Source organism: Neodiprion lecontei, chromosome 5, assembly GCF_021901455.1.
Source record: "Neodiprion lecontei isolate iyNeoLeco1 chromosome 5, iyNeoLeco1.1, whole genome shotgun sequence".
NCBI lineage: Eukaryota > Metazoa > Arthropoda > Insecta > Hymenoptera > Diprionidae > Neodiprion > Neodiprion lecontei.
Genome location: NC_060264.1, coordinates 27,068,618 through 27,094,120, shown reverse-complemented (window position 1 = coordinate 27,094,120; position 25,503 = coordinate 27,068,618). Strand labels below are relative to the sequence as shown.

Sequence of the window (25,503 nt, the reverse complement as noted above, 5' to 3'; positions counted from 1 at the left end):
CTTAATTGTATTTCTCTTGTTTCTTACACACTACAATTCTGTTATTTAATAATCACGACATCGGGTCATTGCATTATATTTACGTACGAATACCTCATATGGATGCATACGTACGTACATGCACATGCACTGGTCGCGTGTCGTTGATTTTTATGGGTATAATTTTGTCACCTTGATTGTACTATGTGTAATTTTTCTACTCCGTGACATCATAAATATAATTAACAATGAAATTATTCTTATTATTATTATCATTAATTATTATCATTAATGTTATCATTATTATATTGTATAAGACACGTAGGTCTTGCATACTCAGAATCTCGGAGGATTTTTGCGAGGCCCCAGTCCAAAATTAGAAACTACAATACTTCTAAGGACTAGACTAGAGCATTTATTTGTTAAAACACTTGTTATAATACATGTATTATAATTTATGACATTGTCATCTGTACATATAGCTGATAAGGTTTAATTAGGACTAATAGATATTTCAAATAAAAACATGATATAACAAAGTACAGGATCCTTATACGTCGCTTCATATTTCATTCCAGTTTTTTGTTTTTTTGTTTTTAACATTTAATTTCGTAATTATTGTGTGTATACGAAAGAACGAGATTGTTATCGATCATTAGGTATATCGTAATCAAGTTTGAGATCTGTGCGGATGATGTGTTTATCGGGTGTTTTTTTTTTTTTTTTTTTTTTTTACTCAACCGATTAGCAACGTCACAAACATTTCCAAGTAACGAGATGACGCAAATCGATAAGTACCCTCTCAGAAAGTATCGTCCAGCATGATTGATTTGGTTCTTTTCCTTTCATTCCCACTTTCCGTTTGGGAGCGTTATAACTTTAACAATAAAAAAAATTCTACAAAGTACAAAACTTTAAGAGATGAGGTAAGCCGAACTGATTATCACTTATTCCTTGTTTTCTTCCGTATGGGTACATATCCTCGATTATGTACCTATTGTTTTCTCCATGTATCTGTGGTGGAGCTTATATATTTTTTTTTAATTTCAATTTCTGTGCTTATGGTATAGGATACCAAATACTGGACGGACAGATATTGAAAACGTGAATTTGCAAGATTTGAAAGATATTTTCAGTATGTTAGTATATCTGTATTCGTATGCGTATTCTTACGTATTTCAACTCGGCTTTTAAAACGATCCGTTACAATTTAAATTCCAAGTGATACCAACCGAACTCTATACAAAATTATGGGTTGGAACCTACTAGCGTTAACTGAAGATTGTTGCTTTAGTCAACCCTTCATGTCACTATAATCTAACTTTGTGTAAATGTGTATTTCATTTTCGCGCATCGGCACAGGTCAGTTCACAAGTTCTAAGTTCGTTCCGTCAATGACCTCGTCCACTTGCTATCTGATGATAAATTTCGGCAGAAAATCTTTGCCGGAAGATTTTATCCAAGTAGTCGTGAAAGAGTTTCTGAAAGCAGGCAACCAATTGAATGGTACAAAGTAGCGGGTAAACAACGGTACGGCGTCGCAGGAAAACCACAATACGACGAGTACGACACATCGAAACATGCGTGGCACATTAGGTAGGTGCTCGTTAAACTGCATTCGCTGATAGTACGCGCCACCGAAGGGATGATGGGGAATAAATACCCAATCAGGCCAAGGAAGACCCCCTGACAAAGGCTGCCAACCGAACCTTGATTCTCGTTTGTTGTCTAGTCTGTACTCAACCTGCCAGAAGACAAGTTCTTTCCTTCGCTTGTTTAGATTTCATATTAGTTTCTGTTCGATTCTTTCCTGCCGTTCCGTTGGACCAACGTTCTTCTTGCGTTACCCTTTCTATTGTTATTTTCGTTAATATATTGGGTTTATTTTAAATTTAACTCAGCGATTACCCGTGTAAACTGGCTAAGGTAAGGTTTTTGCTTCTACTACATATATTTAAAAAAAACAAATTCAAAAACTCTATCCTGTCGTACGTTGATCAGTTTTTTTTAACTGCACCGTGTAAATGCTAGTATTTTTTTGAATCATGGTTCGCAGTTCCTCGGACTGTGTCGTAATTTTTAATAATTAATTTTAAACCTCCGATCGACTTCGTAGCTATAACGAATAAGTACTTTTCTCTCTATAAAGTTTTCCTTAATTTCTGTAGTTTTTGTATAGTAGCTTTTCCATGAAACTTTGCTAAATTATATTCTGATTTGAGCTTAATCTGTAGTAGTTTGGAAGCTTCGGCCAGATAGCAACTACAATTATTGTATTATTGTCAGCTGTACTTGAATATTCTTCTCGCCAGAATTAGCTATCGATTCTTTCTTGCTACTGATCTTTAAATTAAGTGATTAGGTTCGAAAATTTTATTATCTACCGTAGTGTTATATCGATTCTACCAGCCTACTTTCGGCTCTCGCTACCCACCACCGAAACTATCCATTGTTGTGAACAACTTTTGGAGAAATTCCTTGTGAATCTTACAAGTTTCATTTTACCCGAGCCATAAAATGAAAATAATAAAAAAAAGTCGTATTTATAGGCTTAAGAATTTTGTGCCGTCTTTACTCCAAAAAGTATCACAGGAGATGAAATAGATTCATGTGTGCAAATATGTTTAAGCTACACCGGCTGTAGTATTGTTCCTTCAGTCAGCTTAAGATTGACGTGGAAGTATAATATGTAACACCTGACTCTTTTATTTTCTGTTTGCTTGATAAGGTGAGTCTAATTGAACAGTTGCGCCGAAATGTGAAAAATGATTCCAATGATCGTTAACGACAGGTAACCATGCTGCAGCGAATAACGTAAACTTATAAATTATACCTACAGTATCGTAGAAATAATAGTACTCGGAGAGTTTTTCGAAATATAGTATTTCTCCGTACGAAAAAAGCACAAAAAATAAAATTAATAAAAATTCTGACCAACAATGTTAATTTTAAATTGTAGAAATTAGTAGTTTTCAGCTAGTTGTCATTTCTAGATTACTCATTTTCTAAATCCAGAAATTTCCTTGCTAAATAACTGCAAATTGTAGACTGCGAATGCATAAATTATACCCATTTCATCAATTTCGGTGCATTTTACAATTACAATTGTGCTCATATCTCCGGTGCGTTTGAAATCACCACTCCTGATAAGGTCGTAAAGTTCGTATTTTTAGTTGCAGAATATTCCCTGATTTTTTAAAAGCAATCAAAGCGGTGTTAGTAAAAGTAAAATATAATTACAAGGAGGTATAATAGGGTATTTTTACGCTGAACGTGAGTTTGTGCGATACAAGTCGTAGGCGAATAATACAAATACGTGAACCGTAAAAATGCCTCAACCTCATTTTGCACATTGATACTTTATCTATCAAAATTATGGTGCACACGCGAATGCGCCTTAGTGGAGCACGTTTAAGTACCAACGGCGGTTTAGTGCCTATTACTTATTGTCGTAAAAATGACTGCACAGTTATTAAAACGTGTTAAAAACGCCTACATTATACATGAACAGTATTTTCGATTCGGTATTGACTTTTTTACGATTATCGGAATGTTCGTTCAAAGGCGCAATAATCTATTGTTATACGTGAATTTTTACATGTCACACACTCCGAAGGAAAGGTGACAAGCTACAGCCTAGGGAACATAAAGATGGATGACATTGATTAAAAAAAAAACATTTTTCAAATTCATGCTTGGAAACTTAGCGTTTCAAAGCCTGCGGAGCGTGCGTGAAGTGTCACCTTTCTGAACAGTGTGGTAAAACGTCGCTCACGTCATATTTGCACGCGCATAAGCATAACTGAAATTATGAAGCGTATAGAAGGAGGGATATCGTAAAGGATATTAAGAAATGAGCCAATTTTGGCTGCGAATCGTGGTGGCGCTGTTAAACGTAGATTTAAGATACAATAGTGCAACTGTGTAATTAACACATTTAATTTCATCTCTCAACTTAGTATCAATCAGCACCATGTCGGTTATTTTATATACCCTTAATCACATTTTGAACGCGCCATCCATTAGAGTCCCTTCTTTTTCTACGCTCCATAACTGTGGGAATTCTTAATGTTGCAAATCATAGCTTTTTTGGCGCATGCGCACTTTCCAATAATTTAATTTTACCTATCGCCAGTAACGTCACTGAGCCAGGTTTGCGCATTTAGGTTAGGTTTCATAAAGCCGGGCTTATGCCTCTGAATCTTTTGATTGCCCTTCATTTACTTCTTTCAATATATCATATTACATTCGATTGTCTCTCGAATCAAATGCTCTTTTACAGAAAAATTTTTGAGAAAAATAGAGCGTGTCGCATGTAAGAATGGGCGATATTTGACTCGCGTGTTTACAGCGCTCGCTGTGGTTGATGTTGCAAGCTTCACAATCTTCGGAAATCGTCCCTTACGTGAGATACGCGCGGTCGCGCATTTGTGACACAGTACGCTATTCTCGCTCGTCAGAACAGCGCGGAGTGCCGAATGTGATGTGTTTCTTCTCTGTTTCTTCTTTTGTACCTATATAATATCGATAATGTTAAATTAAAACAAAAAACAGAAACAAAGACTTGCACAAAATTCTAATCATGCATGCTTTCGACCACAACATAAGATCCCGCCACTCGCTTATCTGTCATATGTGATAATAACGTTATGGTATTTCAGCGCCGACACCCGGCACTCGGGCAGTATCTTGGATGAGTAACTTTTGGACCAGCCTACCATTACCATTGTTAACAAGTAGGTACTCGTCAAGTTCACCGTGGGTAATTGCTCTGAGTTATAGTGGAATCCTGCGTTGAGCCTCCCGATCATCTGGCACGTGATGTCTCGGATTCAGGAACGGTTGCAGGTGTGAATTTTTGAAATTGCACGTCGGCGCGTCTGCACGTAAGTGTACATGCATACATGCCTACATACATGTCGTTCATGGCAACAACGTCAACATAACCTTTTTCGTTAGCCTGTACCTTTCGCGGAATCAAACTTATCGTTGCCAGTTTCGTAAGATCATTGAAAATTCCGGATTATTATCGAATATTTTAGTCGATGGCTCAATTCTGCCCAGAGGAATTATTCGATAACAACTTGCGTTGAGTACATACAATCTATATTGAACAAAATATACAGTTACAGCCATATCGTGTCTTGCATCATACCTACTTGTATTTGATTTCGACAGCATTCAAAAAGTGAAGTTTCGATGGTACTTCAGTTTCCGATTTCCTAATTTCTACCATTTGATTACAATTAGACAGTGCTTTCTACACTGTTTTTTTTTTCGATTTCTGGCATATAAAACGAAGCGTTATCCTCAAAATTCAATGAAGTCAAATATTATTATGAGACATAAGTCTTCAACAGAAAAGTTTGCATATATCGTTACAGGTATTTTAATGTTTAACGTTTACTTGTAGCTATCATTACTAATTAATCGAGGGGCTATTCACTAAGACTTTGAGTGTACAAGTCATTTCGTAACTTCTAATGATTTCGAGGGAATTCAGATTATTTTAACTAATTTCAAAATACTACATGGATTTCTCACACTTTGTATGATTTCATGCGATTAGATACGATTTTACGAGATTTTGAATTGATTTCACATAATTTTTATATAGATTTCAGATGAATTCATAACTTTTAATGTTAACTGCTGAATCATTTCATGACTAGTATGGTAATTTCCATGCAATTTCGGCCTATAGGCAAAGAATTCCACATGAATTCATGTATCATAAATGTGATTCAATAGAAACTAGGGTGTACAGCTGATTTCAAGAGTGAATAGCCCTTTATTATTATTGTTGTTGTTGTGATTATTTTTATATAAATATGTTACTATTAAAACGACTGGTAGTGATATTTGAATATGCCGTCGTTGTTTGTCTCTCTGTTAAGCGTAGTGCACGCCTGACCAACAGATTGTACCATCGATCGAGATCCACAGCTGAATACTCCGACGGTATGATTCTGAAACGATAAAAATTCGACAATTGAGAAATGTTTATGGCAAATAAAATTAGCTATGGCTCACTAGAATAATTTTTGTCAGATGCGATGCTTACTTTAGAATTTAATCTGCGAATTGCCCTGAAAAATTTTAGGAAATCAGGCCGTCCGAAATGCGTAACTGCTTCAAGTCCGGTGAACAATGATCTGTTCGATTCCCCTTGAAAATAACGCTCGCACATGTACTGAAAAACAAAAAAAAAGGTTGATCAATATAGCAAATTTATCCATTTTGTTAGATTAACAAAAATATTACGAATCGTAACATACCAGCAATACTGTGCGGACATCAAATTTCTCATAAAACTGCGTTATGAATATATGAGCTGTTACAACTTTGTTCTTATCCGCCACTTCCAGCTCTCTTAATATGTCGACCATCCACTCAAACTGCCGTTGAGTCCTTGTTATCCATAAAAAGTATACCTAGAAAACAGATTATCTTCACCTCAAGATATGGAATTCCATGTTCGATTATGCAATCAACAATTGAGAATTTTCTGATCCGAGTAATTATTTCAAAAGAATTCTAAAACTGTAAAAGTTCATATTTATTTTCAAATAGAAAAGAACATTGAAAAATCAATTCTTACCAGACCGGAAAAAACATAAGAACGAAGACAATGATTAAGATTCTTGTATAGAATGAATTCTTGATCAATTTCAAGGTTTCACAGTCGTAATTGGGTTAATTCTTGTTGAAACAATCTTCCATTAGTTCAATTTTAGTTAAACTACAAATTTCGAATTACGAAGTTCTGATTTCTTATGGTTTTAATTCAAACTCATAAACACTAACGTCTTGACTAGTTTCAAAATGCGTGTTTTAAATATTTCTTATGTCAGTGTTACAGAGGTCATGCATTCTGCATAGTTTTTAAAACTGTATTCTTCCAGCTGTAATTATGATTCGATCTCACTTAAACCCACCTTTTGACATCCCAAACTTTGGTGGATATTCGATTTGTATACTATATCCTTTAGTATCGAAGAGAACGGGGTCACTCCAATTCCACCACCTATCATTATGGCTGTCTTGTACTTGTACCAGTCCTGTGCGCTTTCCCCGTACGGGCCATCGATTCGAATCTGTTCAAATATTTTATCACTGAAGAAACCGATAATGAGGCACCATTGAGTGATAATTAATCTTTAGAAAAAAAATCACATGCGATTGCTTAGTTAATTTACAAATGATCCTTTTGCAGTTTATACCTTTGGAAGCTTCATTTTTGAGTCCTTCATCAGAGTTGGGTCTACCCTATATCGAATATCATGAGTCCAAGGGCCTACTGCTCTGATGTGAACTGAAAGTTTCGATTCGTTAGGTGAAGACGATAGTGTAAAAGGATGGTACTCGTTTGGGTTCAAATCCGTGCAAGCTATTCTGATCCATTGTCCAGATTTGTATTGGAAATCTGATGGCTTTTCGAACTTGAGGCACGTTACTCCTGAAAACATGATTGTAAATGTAAATTTAAAAAGTTTTCCTTCAACTGGATAGATTTATGAATACCTGAGGGCAGACAGTCTGCTTGTACGATTTGTAACTCCGAAGTTTTCCTCGTCACTGTTATTATTTTATCTATTGTGAAGAGAATCAGCGGTCCGAGGAGGTAGTAATGGGTGAATGGTTCCTATGGGAATGAATCAAAGTGGTTGATCGTAAGGGTGGCATTGCTGTATCAAGCATTAGTTTATCGTAGCCACTTACCTGAACTAATCGTCCAGTGCCGTGGAGAATCATGAGGATGAAGAATATTGGGTACATAGAATGTGTGTAGCGGAACCAGTTGTATAGCCTTCTTCTTATTAAGGGTATAGAAAATAGGAATATCACTGCCGTCAAAATAGTTAGCAAAACGCCTGTTATTCCTGTAATTGTTTGCCAGCACCAGTAGTGGAACTTTGGTATCTCGTGTGTTCTGTAAAAAACTGTTTATGTAACTTGTTCCACAGATGTTTTGGATTCTGACGTAAATTTTAAATCCTCCAGCCAATGAAGCCATGTTTCGGGTTACATATTTTACATATAGATTTTTTCACTGTTCTTTGATTTCAACGTCGTTAAGCAAGAGTAAGAAATTGTAAGAGGACTTGACCCTTTTAATATTTCCTACATACTGTTGTGCTGTGGTTTCTTTAGTGAGATTATATCACAATATCTGTTAATATCAAAAAATTTCGAGAAGCTTGGATAAAAAGTTGACTGATTTGAACTGAACAATCCTGCGTTGTTATATTGTTTGGAAAGTACTTACGAATGAAAGAAGTTTGGGAATAAGCAGGTCAAGTCATCAGCTGTTTGTGTTGATATGTGGTAGAAGTTAACGGCATGACCCATGACGTGCAGCACTAAGAAACAACAATCGAAAATTAGAAACACGAAATATCAATTATACTAATCATATAACAACCAATGATGATTGAACTGAGAGGTGTGACGAAAGAACAGGTTCATTGTCCGTTACTTACTGGTAAAAACTAGGGCCCAGATGGCAACGTACTTGTGCATATCTAAACTCAAATCGAACGGTATATATTGATGCAGAAAAGTTTCTCTGAGCACAGTTATGGTGTTCTGAGACATCGTTACAAGTAAAGTTGCATAAGTGAACATCATTGCCGATGCAGCACCTCTTGTTAAGGTCACTCCAGGTCCTGATATCCGTCGTAATCCAGTGTGCTCTCGTTCAACTTGATAATCTGCAATATAAGCCCACACGAAGACTCAATAGCAATTTATTTGTCTGTCCGAGCATCAGCTCTATACTAGTTGGTCACTAATTTTGGTAAGCTCAGAGGCGTTATTTCAAGTATCGAATGATGTGGAATGGTGAATGTTCTTCTCATTCACAGTACGTTGAAGTAAATCATAACAAAATATACTCACAGTAAGCACGTTCAGCAAATATCGCTATTAGCACTGTTGTGTATAAGAAGAGCCAGAAAATCTGCAGCTGCTTATCGGCAATGTACTTTGTAATTGGATACCAGTATGTCCCCATAGACATCGAAGTTTTGATTATTTCAATATTCTTGTCGATGGGTTCTTCCGCCTCTTTTTCTAATTTACCTCCAACTTTTTTACGTAATTCTCTGGGATCGTCGTAGAAGCTTTCTCTTGCTCTTTGAGCTCTGCTTGCAAGTTTTTGCGCTTTACCTTGTTGCACAGGAATGTTGAATTCTAGCTTTAGCTGCTGCTTGTAGTCTTTAAGCAAGCGTTGAAAATCCATCAAATCAATGTCTTGCTTGTCTGCTAGCCCAGCTGCGTGCATTGTTGATCGTATAGCCTGATCCAAGTCGTCTTTATTCAAATCTACTTTATACGTTTCCAGTAGTGATCTGAAATGATGGAAGCACAGTTTTAGCACTGCAAATTATCAGATGCTACGGTATAAGAAACACTTTTTTACCTTAACAAGTTTGCAAAATCGTCTCTGCTCAATGTACCCTTAGCATTTATGTCGTATATGTTAAACAACAATTCCGTTTTTTCCTCTGCAGAGCCGTTGTAAAACACCGTCATCACGGCTATAAATTCCCGAAACGATATCAATCCATTTTTGTTGTTGTCGGCCCACTCAAACATCTGTGTATCAAAGTAACATGGAGATGTCTTAGAAAAAACTAATGTGGTTAAAGAACACCTGGGGAATATGTTTTACAGTGTATTTCGACAAATTCGAAGACTCGAAGAGCATCTGTATGCCTAATACTACCTATGTGTATACCTTTTTAACGAAATTTGACTCGGGAGGCATACTTAAAACTTCGGCAAATTCGTATAGTGTCAGCTCAGTATACATCACATCCTTGGCTAGCTTCTCTCCTATTAATCTATTGAGATCTGCTTGAGAAAGCTTTGTCTGTGATGTACTCGTGTGGTTCCAAAGCTGAAAAAACAATCGACGATGTATACTCAATTAAAGTAAGCTTATGAGAAAATAGAAAGAAAGGAAAAAAAATACCAGTGCAAATATGCTTCGAAAGAATCTGTCCAATTGTTTTTGTCTATCCTTCTGTGTTACAGCCTGCTTCAGCATTGACACCTTTGTTAAATTATGCACTTTATTGCAATTCATGTTGATGTTGGTAGAAAATCTATCAAAATGCTTCAGGAATACATTTCGCAAGTGATCATTTGCAAATTTTATTATAAGATCGTAATTGTGTTCCACTTTAATCATCACGTAAGCTTCATCGGTTGGTATGTAAATCTGTTGGGTGACAGTCAGATATGTAACGCATAAATGTAACGAATGAGTGTTTAGCTTTAATTTTGTTTTATATTGTTCATGCATACTCTTCTTCCCCACCTTTGTTTCCAAGTTGCGATTCATGTCCAGAGCTCGCAATGGAGAACCGTGTTGATTTGCCACTTCGATTTTTTTTCTCGCAACATTCAACGTTACGAGTATAGGTCGTAGTGGTTTTCTGTGATTGATCCATTCAGTGGCTATTACCGCCGTGAATCCACATCGATAGATTAGTTACATACAAGAATTCGCAAGTCCATTGTTAAATTGAATTAATTTTACCCATTTCTCTTACCGGAATGAACATGGTCCATATTTTCGTCAGCATCATGCACATTTATTGGCATTACTCTTCTCAATTCCTTGCGTCTTATTGCCAGCGTTACTCCCAGGGTGACAATAAGTCCTGCACAATTGAAAAAAAAAATAGCAATTTTACAGATATTAAAATCGCACATTCTGTCTGTGTTGATTTAGTAATAATTGAGTGTTACGTTACCAACTATGAATGCCGATAGACCAAGAAAAGTCAGTATGAACGATACGTCACTGGTCGAAAAATAATCGTACGTTCCCGGTTGAGAACACGGTATCTTGTTTACTTCCTCAGGTCTTGGTGTTATATGGAAACAAGAAGTTGTGTCAAAACAGTTCGTTTTTTCCTTAAATTCATTGTTGCATGTTTTTTTCACATCGTCATCTGTAAATAAAATGGAGTCATTGAAGTTACTTTGATCTGTTTCTGAATTGCAATAGTAACTTCGTACCTTTAGTTGGAACTTTGAACAGCTGTCTTTGGATGTCGTTTGCCTTTATATCTGTCACGGCTAATAGTATATGATAGAAAGATAATTGTTTTATACGCATTATTTCAGGTTCGGTGAATAATCTGTAGAAAAACCATTCGTTAAGTTGAGACAAATGGAAAAAATAACAAGTACAACAAAAACAGCCACGAGAATGTGCACTAATTCATACTTGTTCAATACTTTGACAAAAGTTATATATTTACCCATTTTTTCCATTATTGTACCAAAATCTATCACCGTCTCGGATGCGTTGGAACTGGTCTTTTATTATTTTTTGAAACAACTCCCCAGGTCCGTTATTAGTCTCCATTATTCCACCTACCCAAAGATCGATGTTGTCGAACTTTTTATTGTAGAGCTTTAGAAGCGCTTGTTGTGCCTGTCAAAAGACAATTTTTTTAAGTACTTCGTGTTACGTATGAGGACAACGGCGGATTCAGAATATACCTCGCGGGTGACGTGTACAAAGTCAGATTCTTTAGTGATACGTGACAAGCCGAATATCTCTCGGACCGTATTGTAATCTGGAAGTCCGTGATCACGGGCTCGCTGAATATTAATAGCCATTAAATCACGCCTGGAAAATTCCAGTGGTCCAAACACATTGCCCCTTAAATCCTCAACAATTTTATGATCTTCCGTCTCGCACAACTGTCCAGTCATGCCCATTATTAGTCTCTCCATGCCAACGCTCAGCGACGTATTGTAATCTACTGCTTCTAAAATAGCTTCCTGAAATCAAGTCAAATTCACCTAATAAGTTTTACACCGGAGTACAGATATGAAAACGTAATGCTTGTGAAAATATCTAACGTTAATTTTTAAATTATCATTTACGAAAGTGGTCGCTGCTTTAGATTTTTTCTACGCCAAACATTTATTTATTTATTAAAAAGTAACGGGATATACTCTTGTACATAGAAAAAGATATCATTCAATATATATAAAGCATTAAGTGGCACAACGGTGTAGTATAATTAAGAAGGAACTAATTATTCATACTTAAATAAAGCTTTAGAGAGGTTTCTTATAGTATAAAAACTAGTGTTGTAAAGATCGAACCAATTTTCATTCTCTTTACAGAATGATGATTGACAGTCAATTACAGAGTAAGATTTACTGTTCAAATTTATTTCTAATTAGTAATCGTTGTGTCGTAAAGTCCGGCTTGGAACAAGAAAACGAAACCCAGACAATAATTTGGGACAGTCAATCGCATTGTTAAGAATTTGATGAGTAACAATTAAATTAATTTTATACACTGCGGAAAAAACTGAGGGTATTTGAAGAATTGAGGAAATGTTGGAAAGGAAAAATAATCAGGAAGAACAGTGAAAATGTTATCTACACACCATTGGTCGCCAGAAACTGTTACACGTTCGTATTATTTTTCCTCTTCCACACCTATCCTTTGCAGATTTCCTCGTTTGAACGCCTGTAAATTAAAACACATTCAGAATTCAGTTACCACGAATACCTACAGCCAAAGTTACGAAACAGGCTCGGCAAGAGATTCCACTAACTCCGGAAATGCTGTTGGAGAGCACATTAAACTTTTTACAATGAAACCAGGTTCACATCATCTGGCACATTGTTTCATTTTGTAAAATTGTGTACGTGTGCCACACTTAATCGAGTTTGTGGAATCTTCCGTTTAGACGTGAGTAAAATGTTACCTGCTGGTACCAGAGTGTGTCCGAAGCGAAACGCAGCTGCTTGAAAGAACTGATCTATCTGTGGATCCACACTGGGATCATAGCCTGTTGTAAAAATGACGAAGGATTATTAAAAAAATTTTCAAAAGACTACTTGCGGAATAACACAGGTCGACAAAAGTTATATTTAAATCCTTTTTATTGAAAAGTTTAAATGCGAAAATGAAGTTTGTTTAATTGTTACTTACAATAAATGTTTGAGAAAATAGATCATTTTTCTTAAAATTCGAAATATCGCTCTGGTGTATATATATCTAATAACACTATTTTTTCTTTTATTGGTTACGCGGAAAAAATCAAAATTTGTCTTCTGGAACCCAGACTCGAAATTCGTGTCGACCGGTGTAATTATTCTGTATCTAACTTGCCTTTATATGGTTCTAAGTTGCTGCCAAGCCATTCCGGCAGCCATTCCTCTACAATGATGTGCTGTTGGGAAGCGATAACCCATTTCCTAGCTTCATTGAATATTTTATCACTCGACCAGTCCTTGTTGAATTTACTTATGTGGTTTGCGATGTAATTGTGCCACCGGAACCACAGCACTCCGAAAGTAAAGAGGTAAGGGTTTTCATTACCCCGTGGATTTCCCAGCCCTGTAAATAGAGTCGAGCATTAGCTGAGAGTGGTTAAAAAAAAAAAAAAAAAGCCAATAATTGACAAGAATGATATTTACTGAAAAATCTGTCCACTCTCTCGGTGTAATGCCGGTTAATGTATTCACTGTGATTATGTGGAGGAGGCGGATTAGCCATCGGCAATCTAACATTGTTTATTATTGGGAACAATCCGTCGTCCGATGCTGCGAGCAATCCTTTTGGCTCAATTTTGCCATCCTTATTCGTACGCAAAACATCAGACCACGCTTTCGTAGTACCGTAGATAAGCCCTCCGTCGAGGTACGGGGTGATTTCATTGAGCTAAACAAGAAATTAATAGTAATATAAGTGAAATGGTGGTCAAGTGTTTTCTACAATTCTAGCGCGTACCTGCTGACGAGGATTGTTCGGTGAATATCCTGTTCGCGCATCGTATCGTGTTCGCAATACCGGCATCTCTTTATTTAATTTCAGATATCTGTGGTTTTCTGGTATTTTAATGTTGAAATATTCTGGTGGACAAGCCGCCCTTTGGGCATCTAAAATTTCCTCCACGACTTGCTGACCTGTCATGTATTATTGATCACATATTAACGTGTAAACGTCATTCCATAATACAGTAGAACTTTGATTATCCGAACCATGACTTAATTTACCCAAAACGCTGAATTATACAAACGTTTTCTCAAAAAATGCATTAGACGACTGTATAAAACCAAATTTACAAAATAAGAGGTTCAACATGTATTTAGACGTTTAATACGAACTGTTTGTCAATTTAAATTTGTGTTGTATATATTATTATACCTTAAGATAAAAATTGCATTTCGGTTATCCGAACTAGGATCGGTTGATCGGTGAATTAATTCGGATAATTGAGGTTCCCCTGTATATTAGAAGACACGCTTGATCGAACGTACCAAAAAAAACGAGAAATGCGTTTCTTCCAGTGTTTGATAGCGTTGCTACAGTTCCGTTTAACAAGTTTTCGCTTAATTCCAATGGGTTGGGTCTGTTATATCCTGATGGTTGATACACTCCGTCTCTGTAAGCTGCTTTGCTTCTCCTTAACAGTGGTGTGTCAACCGCTCCTAGATCTGGTCGTCCGAAATTATTGTACCATCCATCGAATCCTTCATACTCGTACGGGTCTTTGCGGAACTCTGGGTGACAGGTTTTGCTCGAGCAACCCGAAATTAGCCAGTTCAGAAGCAGGTCACTTTTATAGCTCCCATTATCGGGTGGTGGAACACCGTGTGGATCTGGAAGAAGTTACTTTATTTTGTATTTTAAGGTAACTTACCAGTGTCTAATATCTATCGCAGATCAATCAGATTGAAATCCAGTTTATCGGTTCGAGTGTTTTTTCCAAGTTTCAATTTAAGACTGATGGGTTTTTAAATGGTTTCCGTACCTGGTGGCTTTGTGCTATTCTGTGGCTGCCCAGAAGGAATGCCGTAGTACAATAACAGCAGTATGATCACAGACATCTGGAGATTGCGTTGCAGAACGTGATAACAAAAAACCAAATACTACTGGATAATACTCTTCAAAATTGTTAATGTTGCAGACACTCTTCAGTTCGCTTGCTACCCAAGAACTGATAGAACCACTCCCTGGGCAGGAAGCATGCAACGGACGAGAAGCAGGAATATTCGCCTGTAGATAAGAAGGAAAAAGCCACAACATTGAGTCGAGCACAAATCCACGATAATATACACAAAGGAATTCTAAAATACTTCTGATATTTTCCACAATGTACGGACCAAGAGAAAAAGTTTTTTGGTTCGCCGTTACCTCACGTCTAGTTGTTATTTCACTACAATTTATATTTAATCGGATATTGCCTGACCATGATGCCCATATTTTTAATAGTCCATTGGACCCTGAAATGAAAACATCAATTTATGATAGCACGGTTGAATATCTATTCGGCGGTTTTCTCAGGTGGGACGCCCAATATTTTATACACATCGCTAAATATGGGTACACGTATGAAAAGACATTGGCATTTTATCCCTTGTATCCCATGAGTATCAGATGCTTATCTGTCGTTTTGAGGGTCGTCTTTTTCTCGTTGAATGATCATAGTATAGCAATATTGGCAGCTTTGTTGATAAATTTCATCTGTTTTGTCAAATCTGCCACAGTTTTTTACGACCTGAGCAAAATTGTTCTCAAAGACACTGCTTTGGCGTACAAAGCGGCTATTTTATACTGTATTAATCCAGCCAGCATATTCTTTTCCGCGTTTTACTCTGAGGCTATGTTTGCTTGGCTATCGTTTAACATCATGCTGGCGTATGTTAACAATAACCCATACATTTATCTCCCTATTGGTCTCTCTATCCTTGTTCGGTCCAACGGACTGATAAACCTGGGATACCCAGTCTACTCGTTCGTCAGGTGTTTGATACGCACTGTACTTCCCAAAGTAAGTAGGAATTATCAAAACTCCCAAGCTGAGCCAATTTTCCCTTTCGGATGTCATACAATGTTAGGTTCTTTTCTTTGGCTCTTGAACGTTGTGTTTCTATCTATCGTTCCGTACATCTTACATCAGTTGTACAATTATAGTTTATACTGTACATATCATGAAGTCACAATACCAGATTACGTGCTTAATTATTCAGATGAAGATGTCCTGCTAATACCTGGAACCGTTATTCCCCCCTGGTGCAAGAATTCTATTCCTGTTGCATATTCTTACATTCAAGCGAAGTATTGGAACGTTGGATTTATGCGATACTGGATGTTCCAACATCTTCCTAATATACTTCTTGGATTCCCATCCCTCTATCTTATACTTTGTCAAAGTTTCAAATACTTGAGTGAGCACAGAATTCAACTATATACGTTAGGAAGCTTTTCAACTGATGTTCGAAATTGTAAAAAATCAAAGAATAAGAAACTCTCTCCGGATATTTTTGTATTCGTAGTTCACGGAATATGTTTAGTATTGATTTGTCTAGGATTTGTACATCTGGAAGTGAGCACTCGTTTATTGTGTTCTGCAAGTCCCTTGTTATATTGGTGTTGTGCTTCTAAATTGTCGTATAAATCAGAGCGGAGAAATGAGAACGCTATGAATGCAATGGATTTCGAATATCCAGAAAATTTAAATTCAAAGTGGAGAGTTTTCTTCTTATCTCAAACGACGCATTCAAAGAATGACATCATAATCTTATCCTATTATCTGGCTTACACCGGAATAGGATGTGGTATGTTTTCTAACAACCTTCCTTGGACATAAGAGAGTTATTTATGTAACAGGAATTACAGGGAAATTCAATATAAATCGTGACCTTATCTTAATATAGGCAATTGTTTGTTGTAAGTTTGACATGATTTTTTGTAGATCTAGTGTGCGGGTAAATTTTTTTCAGGCTTTTATTGCAAATATGAAATAGATACATGCTATATTACAAGTGTTGTTTTTTATGTCTTAATATTTCTATAGGCGTGAGATAAATGGTTTTTTTGCACTCTGGACAATCGTAGGGTTTGCTGTTTGGTTTTTGCTCAGTGGGTGGTTCAATAGAAGCCTGATGGTCATCCTCGTTTATTACGAAGCAATTACTCTGATGCTGCAACTTCTCAATGCTAGTCATTGGAGTCGTGATGCCACAGTTTGCGCAGTGCCATTCAGTTTCTATCATATCTACCGCTAATTTATCACTCCAGTCTGACTCAACGAGGCTAAAAGAATCATACCTGATGTTTGCAAAAATTTCCATATCATACGTAATTTACTGTTTGCTCTCGGAACTCCAATGTGAATACTTACCAGTTGAAGGTGATATTGTTTGTCAACCGGACGCCACCTTTTCCACAATTCGTTTCGCACTCAAAGTCACTTTGAAAGGGATTGGGTTTTACTTCAACGTAATTTTCACCACAGCCAACGTAAATTATCTTCAAATCGGCAGGCAACAAGCGTTTGATAGTGTAGGGTACTGTGGTATGCATGAACTGTATCAGCTCCTGATTAAGTTCGTACTCAACTTGGCTAGTATCCTTTTTGGAAGTGATTAACGGCGAGGCTTCTGAAATGAATGACAAGCGAAAATTTGAGAGCCTTTGATTTCATTGGTTTTGTCGATTTAATGAGTATTATTTGGCTGTATATTTGGTTGTTTAGTTAACACATTTTTGTTGGAATCACTGTAAGATTTCATTGGCTTTAGAATAAATAATTATTTCTAAAAATCTCGCCAATATCTCCAGGATATTTAGCAAATAAAGATTGTTACATTTTCAAAAAAAGTTCGGAAATATTTTCTTTTAACGAATTTCGTTCGAAAATTTTTTATAATCTATGGATATTTCCAAAAATTCTTAGAATTTGCTTTCAACTTCATGGTTGAGAAGAAAATACTTTTAACCAAATAGGTACCAATAAGTTGTAATAAATACGTATAATTTCAACCCCTAGGTATCAAATAACGAATACATAAGTATATTTATATAAGTATAGTATTGAGTATATTTTAAAAATAAAGTTGTTAAGTTGACCATTCGTCCGATAATCTGACATTCCCTCACCTTCCAATCTGTGGGTTAAAAGCATGTCCCATTTCTGTCTTAGTTTAGTGGCTTTCATCAATAATGTTTGTCCGCTGTCCGGCATTGGAAATTCTAATTTTAGCCACGAGTCACAGACTAAACTGAAATAATTCAAATAATATTTATTACTCCTCTCGTTGTACGTACGGCTTATCGGCTTATTGTTTCAACTTTATTATCCTATTGAATAATTTTCTCAAATACTAACATTGAAAATGTGTAATTGGTATCAATTTCATGCGCAAAAAGCAGTAGCGTTTGGGCAGCTGGCATCCTCATAGTATTTACTAAATATGGTTTGGTTGTTTCTAGGAGTGACCTAAATACGAAAACAAATTGTTAACGACGATGCAGCATCCTTCAGCCTTCGATACGGGTATATATTGCATGTCTAATGGCATAAGATCGAAAGCGCCACCTTAAAACCTTTTCCTTTAGAAAAAGGCAAAAGGGCACGTATATATATTTTTTTCATCGTATCTAGGTTTAAAACATGAAAATATTGTCAGAAACGTTCATATTGAATAACAGTTTAATTAAGAGCAAAAGGTCGTATGTACTGGTAGATACGACCTTCTGCTACTAATTCAACCATTAATATGACTATTATTACGACTTTCGATTTTAATCTTTTTTTTCATGGACATATTAATGGAAAAAGGTCGTATCTTCCTAATATACGACGTCTTGCCTTTATATTTTTAAACGCTTGGTTTCGATTATATTATTCGTATTGATCATTTTCAGAGCGAATGATGGAAAAAAAAAAATTATACTCCCTTTCACTACTAAAATCGCATTTTTGGGGGTTACAACCTTGTGCCATTAGACACGCGATACACTCTTCCGAATGATTGTTCTTACAAGTAGGTTAGCAGTTGATGCTTCGGGCTGAGCGGAGACTTTGATTTGAATGCTGGGATTGACATGATGTCTGGTTCTTCAAGTTGCAAGACTTGTGGATGGTTCCCGAAAAAGCTCATTGGGTGGAGAGCGATGTAGGGCTTGGCTTTTGTGTGAAATAGCTGCTCACTGGTAGACTGAAATTCGGGATAAACATTTAATAGGTATTTTTTCATTATGACAAAAGAGAATGATTTGTATGATTGTAAATGAGTACTGTACTTTACAATAGTTAAATTCATCAGCGCAAGCGAATTGGGGATACAATCCGCTGCACAAAATTAACTTGAGCATCATCAAGTCTTTGTAGCTGCAGGCAGTTGCTGCAGTAAGAAGGTTCTGGACCTGCGACGAGTCGTTTCTCATGCGAAATTCTACGTCCTTTATGTCAATCTCACCATCATTATCGTCTTTGTCTTCCATTTGTATATCGAACAGGTCTAACTTCAACTCTTTACGTTTTCTAGGTGCCGTTTGCTTGTAAGTACGCTTAAGCGTCTTCAGCAACTTCATTTCTCCATGCCTCAGCATCCGCTCTGTGCTAGTCATCGAGGAGCTTGGTTCCTGGAGATTTTTTAGCAACCCACAATCCTGAAAGCGAAAAAGGTGTGTTCATGAATTGAATTCAGAACTATTTGACAGATCTTTATTGAATCGTATTTTCACGGACTTGAAGCAGTTCTTTGAATTGCGTCCGTAGCTTGGTCATTTCATAAAATCTTTGTTCCTCCAGCCCTCGTCGTTTGCACCACTTTCTACTCGTACTTGAATTTCCTCTGACTTCACGACTGCTTTCCTGTTTTACTTCCAGCCATTCTTTGTACGCGTTCAATAAAGTTATAGGATCCCCATGGTCAGATTCTAGTTTCTTCCTAGAGTTCTTTAAAAGTTTGGTAACAATTAGTTACTCGACGAACTATCTGAATTTCACAAAGATGCGCCATGCTCTCTTTACCTCACACTCAGTGTCTCTGTATGCTCTGTTTGTGAACGGATTTTGAATGCTGAGAGCAGCAGCGAGCGATAAAACAGGTTCGACTTGGTGAAATAGTGAGCCCATCACCAACATTTTCCCTATAGTTATATCGACTGGGAGTCTCGAAAGTGTTTTGCCAATCACAGTTAGTTTTTCATCATCGGTTAAAGCACCCTGAAAAATTATAATACAGTACATACAGGAGGTGCGAAATAAATACAATGATCCAGCTTGAAAACATTCAAAAGTTTAACCATTCACACTAACGTGTTCTTTCAATGAAAGTATCGAGTTTTCAATGCTCTCTGGCGGTGGAGGTTCTATAAACGGAAATTTCCGCGAATCTGGTAGCCCCATGGCAACCATTTGTAATAATAAGGAGTCCAGAGGCACTCGCTGAAGTTCAGGAGTCGAGTATTTCTCTAACGCTGTGTATTCCTCTTCAGAATAAAGCCTGGCGATAATTTAAATGGAAGACTAATGTTATATCGTGTTGTGCATTTCAAGATTAATCAGCTTAAATATCTAAAGCTTCTTAATAGTTTCCAACAAAAAAATCCTCCTTCACTAGACCTGTAGCAAACACCAGGTCCCGTTCTCCCAGCTCTTCCTTTTCTTTGCTCTGCGCTCGCTTTACTGATCCAAAATTCTTTCAACCGTTGCATTTTGCAGATCGGATCATAGCTCATTTCCTTCACCTTTCCACTGTCCACAACAAATCTGATACCATCAATGGTTATTGACGTTTCAGCAATATTTGTAGAGACAATGCATTTACGAACCCCATCTGGGGCGTAATCAAACACCTGTAACCACAACGTTTTTTTTTTTTTAAACTATTTATCGATGTTGCTACCATTTCACTGTCCGAAGTGATGTTCCAACATTTTGCTTATGGATGCTCAGGAGTAAAGCCGTTTTACTATTCTGGATTATGGAAATGATTGTTAAATTTTTTTCCTGATGGAACAAGTATATCAATCACATGTAACGCACACCTTGTCTTGTTCAGCTATGGACAAAGTACTGTGTAAAGGCAATACTATCCAGTTGTTAGTTTTAGAAGCATATTCCTTTGCGCAATCAACAACTGCAGTAATCTCGCTCATACCGCTGAGGAATACGAGTAAATCGCCCTTTTCGTCTTCTGTAATGTTTTAAGTATTGCAAGTAAATATCTTTTCCAGAAAATTAAAAAGTCGTTACATATAAAATATGGCTAGACGTGCAGGTATGTATAAATACTAACGTGGATACTTCTTGTCAATCATTTGCATGATTTGCACGTACGGACTTGGATTGAATCTATCGGATTTTTGTCGCAAATCGTCTACTGCTATCGGTCGATAGTTCAACTGTATCGGATACAGTCTACCTGGAACCTAAATATGAGAGTATTAAGTTACTTTTAAAGTAGCGATTAATAGTTCAGACCTGAATGGTAAACAACCACGGAAGGGAGGGGCAATGTAAGTTTTAAGACTTACTTGGATCACCTTGACATCTTCTTTGGCAAAGTAATTACTGAACAGTTGAATATTTATTGTAGCAGACATTAGCACTAGTTTTAAATCCTGTCTCTGATGTATTATACATTTCATAATTCCTAACAAAAAGTCACCATGTAAATGTCTCTCGTGCACCTCGTCGAGCACGATTACGTCGTAATGAGATAATCCCATTTCACCCGATACCTAGACAGAACGATGCAAAATCGAAAAATTTTAACACCGATCTTCAAATTTGAGTAAAATGAAAATTGTATCAGTTTAATTAGATATCAATTGTTCACGGCAGGAAATCACCTGGCGCAGCAGCAGTCCCTCGGTAATAAACGTGATCTTAGTGTCCTGATTTCTCTGCTTTTCAAACCTGATCTGGTAGCCAACTTCTGTAAGGTTCTCAGTCAAAGTTTCAAATGCGACACGTTTAGCCAGTGATATGCAAGCTATTCTGCGAGGTTGAGTACAGGCTATAAAAATTATACAAAGTATTAGCTTTTGGAAACGTTTATCACAATAAGGTGATTTTATTTGAATACCATCGCTATCAATTTTCGAAATTGAGCGAAGTGCACGTTCAATTCATGAGAATTATCTATTTCGTGCATTTAATCCTATAGAATTTAAATGTCTTTAAATCTAGATTTAAATACTGACGACTGAACAAGTCGAGTTAGAGTTTTCAGAGAGTATGTTCCCAATAAAATCTGTGTACCGATTCTTCCGAATCCACCTTTGTACAAGTACTGAGGAACTTGAGTAGACTTTCCACATCCTGTGTCCCCAGCTATGATAACAACACGCTCATTTTTAACAGCTTCGACGATCTCGTCCCGGTATTGATAGACCGGCAGATTGGCTTGACTTTCCCTGAGTTTTTTCAACTTAGCAAATTTCTCCTTCTGTTTAAAGTCTAGATAGAGATTGATTACGTCTCGAAATGTGCATAATTTACTGTCTGTTAATTCTTTCGCAGGTGGAACTCGTGCAAACAGTTCTCCTAAACTTAAATTCACTCTGACATTTAAGCAGTGTGACCTGTGGTAGACGGTCGGGTCTCTCGACTGTTGCGAATCATTGAGCAACTTGTCCTCCGCTCCCATACTACCGCGTTTTTTCTCAACCACCTCATACTTTCCTACAAATTTCCAAAAATCCTCTGGGTCTTGCACCAGGTTAGGATTTGCCGAGAAAACTTTGCTCAGCTCGTAGCGATATTTCTGGAATGAAAAATCCGACCGCTCGTCCCGCCGTGGATCGGATCTCTCTCCATCAGAATTCCTCCTACTTTTCATATCTTCGTGTCTTTTCCGTTTAGCAGATGAACGTCTCGTTCGTTTTTCGTCGTGCATTTTTCTATAGCTCATTTTTATTTTTACTCGTCGTGACACGATGTAGAGTACAAAGGATCTCTCATTGCCGATGTTCGTGAAAATTGAAAAACCGAACAGTACGAAGTATTTTTTCCATTCGGTACGTCAATTTAACAGCTTAATTCTATCAAAATTGTTATTTCTCATAGGTTACGTTACTATGTTTATAAATTCTTAGGTTACCTCTCACATGGTCCCTGCGGACATGGTTACAGCGCTGTTAACGGCGAAGTTTGGAACTAACGTTCCACGCTTGACACCATCGATCGACGGTCATACGCAGGTTTGTTCGTATTGCGCTGTGGTGGTAGACGCGTCGCCGCCGGGTCGGTAAACAATCGACGTTTGTTATTTCTGCCACTGCAAGTTCACACGTGAGGTGTCGGTGCGAAAGTTTAAAATAACAACTGTCGTTATTTCCTAAACAATCATCGCAGTAATTATTATAATGTGCGTTCGGATGTTATTATTGGGAAGTAACAAATCTTGATACATGCTGATGTTACATATTCGCGTAGATCCGGGACAGAGCGTGGCTTTGTACTTGGTTCCTCTGTTTACAAACATCGAGCTGTGTATGAGAACGACGGAGGTCACTGAAGTTGATCACGAATCTTCAGTTATTCGCAGAGAGTTGAAAGATAGTCGGTCAGTGCTCGGTCGCGTACAGACAAGATTAAACATGTTCAATTCAATTATACGAGATTAACATTTCGGGGATTAGCAAAGAACCACATTTTAGCGCGGCGGGGTGAAATCATTTCTATTTAAAACAATTGAAAAGTGCTGTGCAAATTGGTTGTCAGTGGATTACTATTCCATGTAAAATTCAGTATACTTACGTACGAAAATGTACAAACACGCAAACTGGCATGTTCATGATACTTTTAGGTATAAAATGACGCAAATCTGATCTTCAACGGATAGCTAATATTGCATTGTGTAGTTTTATAACTAGGAGTATAATTAACACGACAATTTGCGTAGCTACATATTTCAAAAAATAAATAAATTCATCGACCGGGTATTTAGTTGGTAATAAATTCTAGTGTCGTGAGTGCATCTCTTGATTGACGCCTGAACATCACCTGCGGAAACATGTGAGTAACCTATAACCAATTCGATTTGCATTTCACTTCTATGTTACGCTACATCATACGGAGTGATATTCTTATTCGTTTACAATATGTCTTGTTACCCTGTGCTCTAGAGAATTATCCATGATTCATTCAGTTTCAAGATTTTAAATCCGCCTGTTTTTCAAATCTGCGTATTAGATTTTACTCATTACCCGTTCCATCAGTACATTCAATTGTTAGGAAAATAAATTATATCATGTCATTTTTGGGCGAAAAAATTACTGTAATGCAGGTTGCGCGAGTTAGGCGCAACTGAATCTATTCAATACCGTCCCTGGCAATATGCAACTTGTCTTGCAATTCGGTATCGCTGGATGTCTGCCACCTGTAGCATTGTTATCAATTAATAAATATTTTCTATTATGATAAATTGTACAAAGTGCTAACGGCAAAAGATGCAGAGTTTTGTCCATGAGCGTTTAGGTTTGTCAGAAATTAATGGGTCTGATATAAGATAATACGTTCGTATTAAAAACGGAAATGGCAGAATTTTTGTCACACATTATCCATCATCGTCGAATAGGAACTGTAGTACATGAGTTTTGTGATTTCGCAGTAATGCAAAGTAAATTGAATAAAAATATTAACATTATCCAGCTTCGTCGAGTAGGAATTGTACATGAATTTTGAGTTTTATAATTTCGTAATCATTGAAAATAAATGTTGGTTCACTTGTAATTTCAATTTGAATAAGCTTCTTTCTATTTATCGTGTAATAATTTTGACAAACATTTAGAGCTTCCGTATGATTGTCATGCCGAAAAATCGACGTTAGTGGATATGCCTACGATCTCAGTTCAAGTTCCTTTCATACGTTTCGATCGAGCTTCTTCACTTATTCACCTGTTCGTGACCTACCCACCACTGCCACCACTACCTACGGGCGACGAATAGACAGTAAATAAATCGCAATCAAGCAAACGACGAAACCTTTTCTACCGATTCATTCGTGCAGTAGAGGATATGAAATATCCATGAAGGTCGCTCTTGTCGGACAAGTACAAATTGCAATATTATGCGTGCGTGCGCCTCGCGGCCTTCTTCTGTATGTGCCTATGTTTGCCAAGTTGTTTCTCCTGTCGCGCTGTCTATCGCGACGACGCATTGATTCGAGTTCGGAAAATGCGATTAGATTGATTCCGGGGCTCTCCTGCAGTGGCGCCGGAACTCTCTTGATTGATCGCTCTCGATCTGTCCCAACGAATTGAAAGAGCGGATCCCACGATCCGTAAGAAAATTGTGTTAAGAACAAAAAGCAAAACTAATCGATCTGTCTGACTGAATAAATTCAGGTTGGCTTTATTCCAAAAATGTTAGAAATTTTAAACCATTCTGAATTTCGACAGTGTCGGAGTTTCGCTGCTCATCGTCAAAGTTTCTAACATCCGAAGTGTCAAACTTTAGAAAATTTAAACCATTCTAAGTTTGAATTAATTCATTACAGGTTTTAGCATTTCAAATATTTGTCCGTTTGAAGTTTTGGATTTTAAAACTGACAATCATTCTGACAGAAATTTTAATCGTTCAGAGCTTTTATTCTTCAGATTATCGAACATTCCAAATTTAGACCTTTCGGAAATTCGAACCATTCTAAATTTCGACTAAATTATCGCAAGTTTCGACAATCCAGAGATTTAATCGTTTAAAGATTCGATGAATCGTATAGTTTTCATTA

General features: G+C 36.9%; 3 protein-coding genes and 1 long non-coding RNA gene across 16 annotated transcripts in view; 2 read left to right on the top strand and 2 right to left on the bottom strand.

Moving 5' to 3' along the window:
• The first annotated feature begins 882 nt into the window (after positions 1 to 882).
• LOC107226506 (GPI mannosyltransferase 2) lies at positions 883 to 17,883 on the top strand. 9 transcript variants are annotated; one of them, XM_046741745.1, is made up of 3 exons: positions 883 to 905; positions 4,641 to 4,865; positions 14,940 to 17,883. In XM_046741745.1, exon 3 carries the CDS (start codon positions 15,126 to 15,128, stop codon positions 16,620 to 16,622), a length of 1,497 nt encoding a protein of 498 aa, XP_046597701.1. In that variant the 5' UTR covers positions 883 to 905; positions 4,641 to 4,865; positions 14,940 to 15,125; the 3' UTR covers positions 16,623 to 17,883. The 9 variants fall into 9 exon arrangements, 8 of the variants coding, with proteins under 8 accessions (XP_046597701.1, XP_046597697.1, XP_046597696.1 ...); XM_046741741.1 differs by lacking the exon at positions 883 to 905 and adding an exon at positions 1,739 to 1,905; XM_046741740.1 differs by lacking the exon at positions 883 to 905 and adding an exon at positions 4,364 to 4,459.
• On the bottom strand, positions 5,069 to 15,009 carry LOC107226508 (dual oxidase). Its single transcript, XM_015667342.2, has 26 exons — positions 14,784 to 15,009; positions 14,290 to 14,631; positions 13,760 to 13,935; positions 13,447 to 13,690; positions 13,139 to 13,366; positions 12,732 to 12,815; positions 12,408 to 12,490; positions 11,503 to 11,787; positions 11,259 to 11,434; positions 11,014 to 11,135; positions 10,746 to 10,946; positions 10,542 to 10,652; positions 10,307 to 10,446; positions 9,959 to 10,207; positions 9,722 to 9,883; positions 9,404 to 9,579; positions 8,881 to 9,332; positions 8,463 to 8,693; positions 8,249 to 8,342; positions 7,702 to 7,912; positions 7,504 to 7,624; positions 7,203 to 7,438; positions 6,918 to 7,076; positions 6,258 to 6,413; positions 6,044 to 6,172; positions 5,069 to 5,948 (listed from the first exon to the last, which is right to left on the bottom strand). The coding sequence occupies exons 1-26, from the start codon at positions 14,857 to 14,859 to the stop codon at positions 5,820 to 5,822; spliced, it is 4,773 nt and encodes a 1,590-aa protein (XP_015522828.2). The 5' UTR covers positions 14,860 to 15,009; the 3' UTR covers positions 5,069 to 5,819.
• On the bottom strand, positions 16,734 to 22,880 carry LOC107226509 (probable ATP-dependent RNA helicase DHX34). 2 transcript variants are annotated; one of them, XM_015667343.2, is made up of 15 exons: positions 22,032 to 22,880; positions 21,620 to 21,786; positions 21,302 to 21,508; positions 21,064 to 21,196; positions 20,813 to 20,961; positions 20,388 to 20,620; positions 20,082 to 20,268; positions 19,794 to 19,988; positions 19,509 to 19,718; positions 19,061 to 19,429; positions 18,800 to 18,975; positions 18,144 to 18,254; positions 17,915 to 18,036; positions 17,157 to 17,415; positions 16,734 to 17,068 (listed from the first exon to the last, which is right to left on the bottom strand). In XM_015667343.2, exons 1-15 carry the CDS (start codon positions 22,681 to 22,683, stop codon positions 16,792 to 16,794), a joined length of 3,447 nt encoding a protein of 1,148 aa, XP_015522829.2. In that variant the 5' UTR covers positions 22,684 to 22,880; the 3' UTR covers positions 16,734 to 16,791. The 2 variants fall into 2 exon arrangements, 1 of the variants encoding a protein (XP_015522829.2); XR_006904698.1 differs by lacking the exon at positions 16,734 to 17,068 and having other exon boundaries at positions 17,384 to 17,415; positions 17,915 to 18,031.
• Positions 22,881 to 23,010: 130 nt separating this feature from the next.
• LOC124294769 overlaps positions 23,011 to 25,503 on the top strand; it is a 186,129-nt gene continuing 183,636 nt past the window's right edge. For 3 of the 4 annotated variants that reach the window (XR_006904701.1, XR_006904702.1, XR_006904700.1), the window contains exon 1: positions 23,013 to 23,789. This is a non-coding gene — a long non-coding RNA (uncharacterized LOC124294769). Of the gene's footprint in view, positions 23,790 to 25,503 lie in introns of all 4 variants that reach the window. The other variant, XR_006904703.1, reaches the window with a different exon arrangement.

Excerpts from the sequence above, each read along its gene's own strand:
- LOC107226508 (XM_015667342.2), bottom strand. The coding sequence starts at position 14,859 with ATGTCTGTGATCATACTGCTGTTATTGTACTACGGCATTCCTTCTGGG. Across the intron at positions 7,439-7,503 it reads AGCAGACTGTCTGCCCTCAG|GAGTAACGTGCCTCAAGTTC; the intron begins GTATTCATAAAT and ends TCATGTTTTCAG. Across the intron at positions 5,949-6,043 it reads TTCGCAGATTAAATTCTAAA|AATCATACCGTCGGAGTATT; the intron begins GTAAGCATCGCA and ends TTATCGTTTCAG.
- LOC107226506 (XM_046741745.1), top strand. The coding sequence starts at position 15,126 with ATGTACGGACCAAGAGAAAAAGTTTTTTGGTTCGCCGTTACCTCACGT.
- LOC107226509 (XM_015667343.2), bottom strand. The coding sequence starts at position 22,683 with ATGAGCTATAGAAAAATGCACGACGAAAAACGAACGAGACGTTCATCT. Across the intron at positions 18,037-18,143 it reads ACCAATTACACATTTTCAAT|TTTAGTCTGTGACTCGTGGC; the intron begins GTTAGTATTTGA and ends GAATTATTTCAG. Across the intron at positions 17,416-17,914 it reads TTTAACCCACAGATTGGAAG|AAGCCTCGCCGTTAATCACT; the intron begins GTGAGGGAATGT and ends CATTCATTTCAG.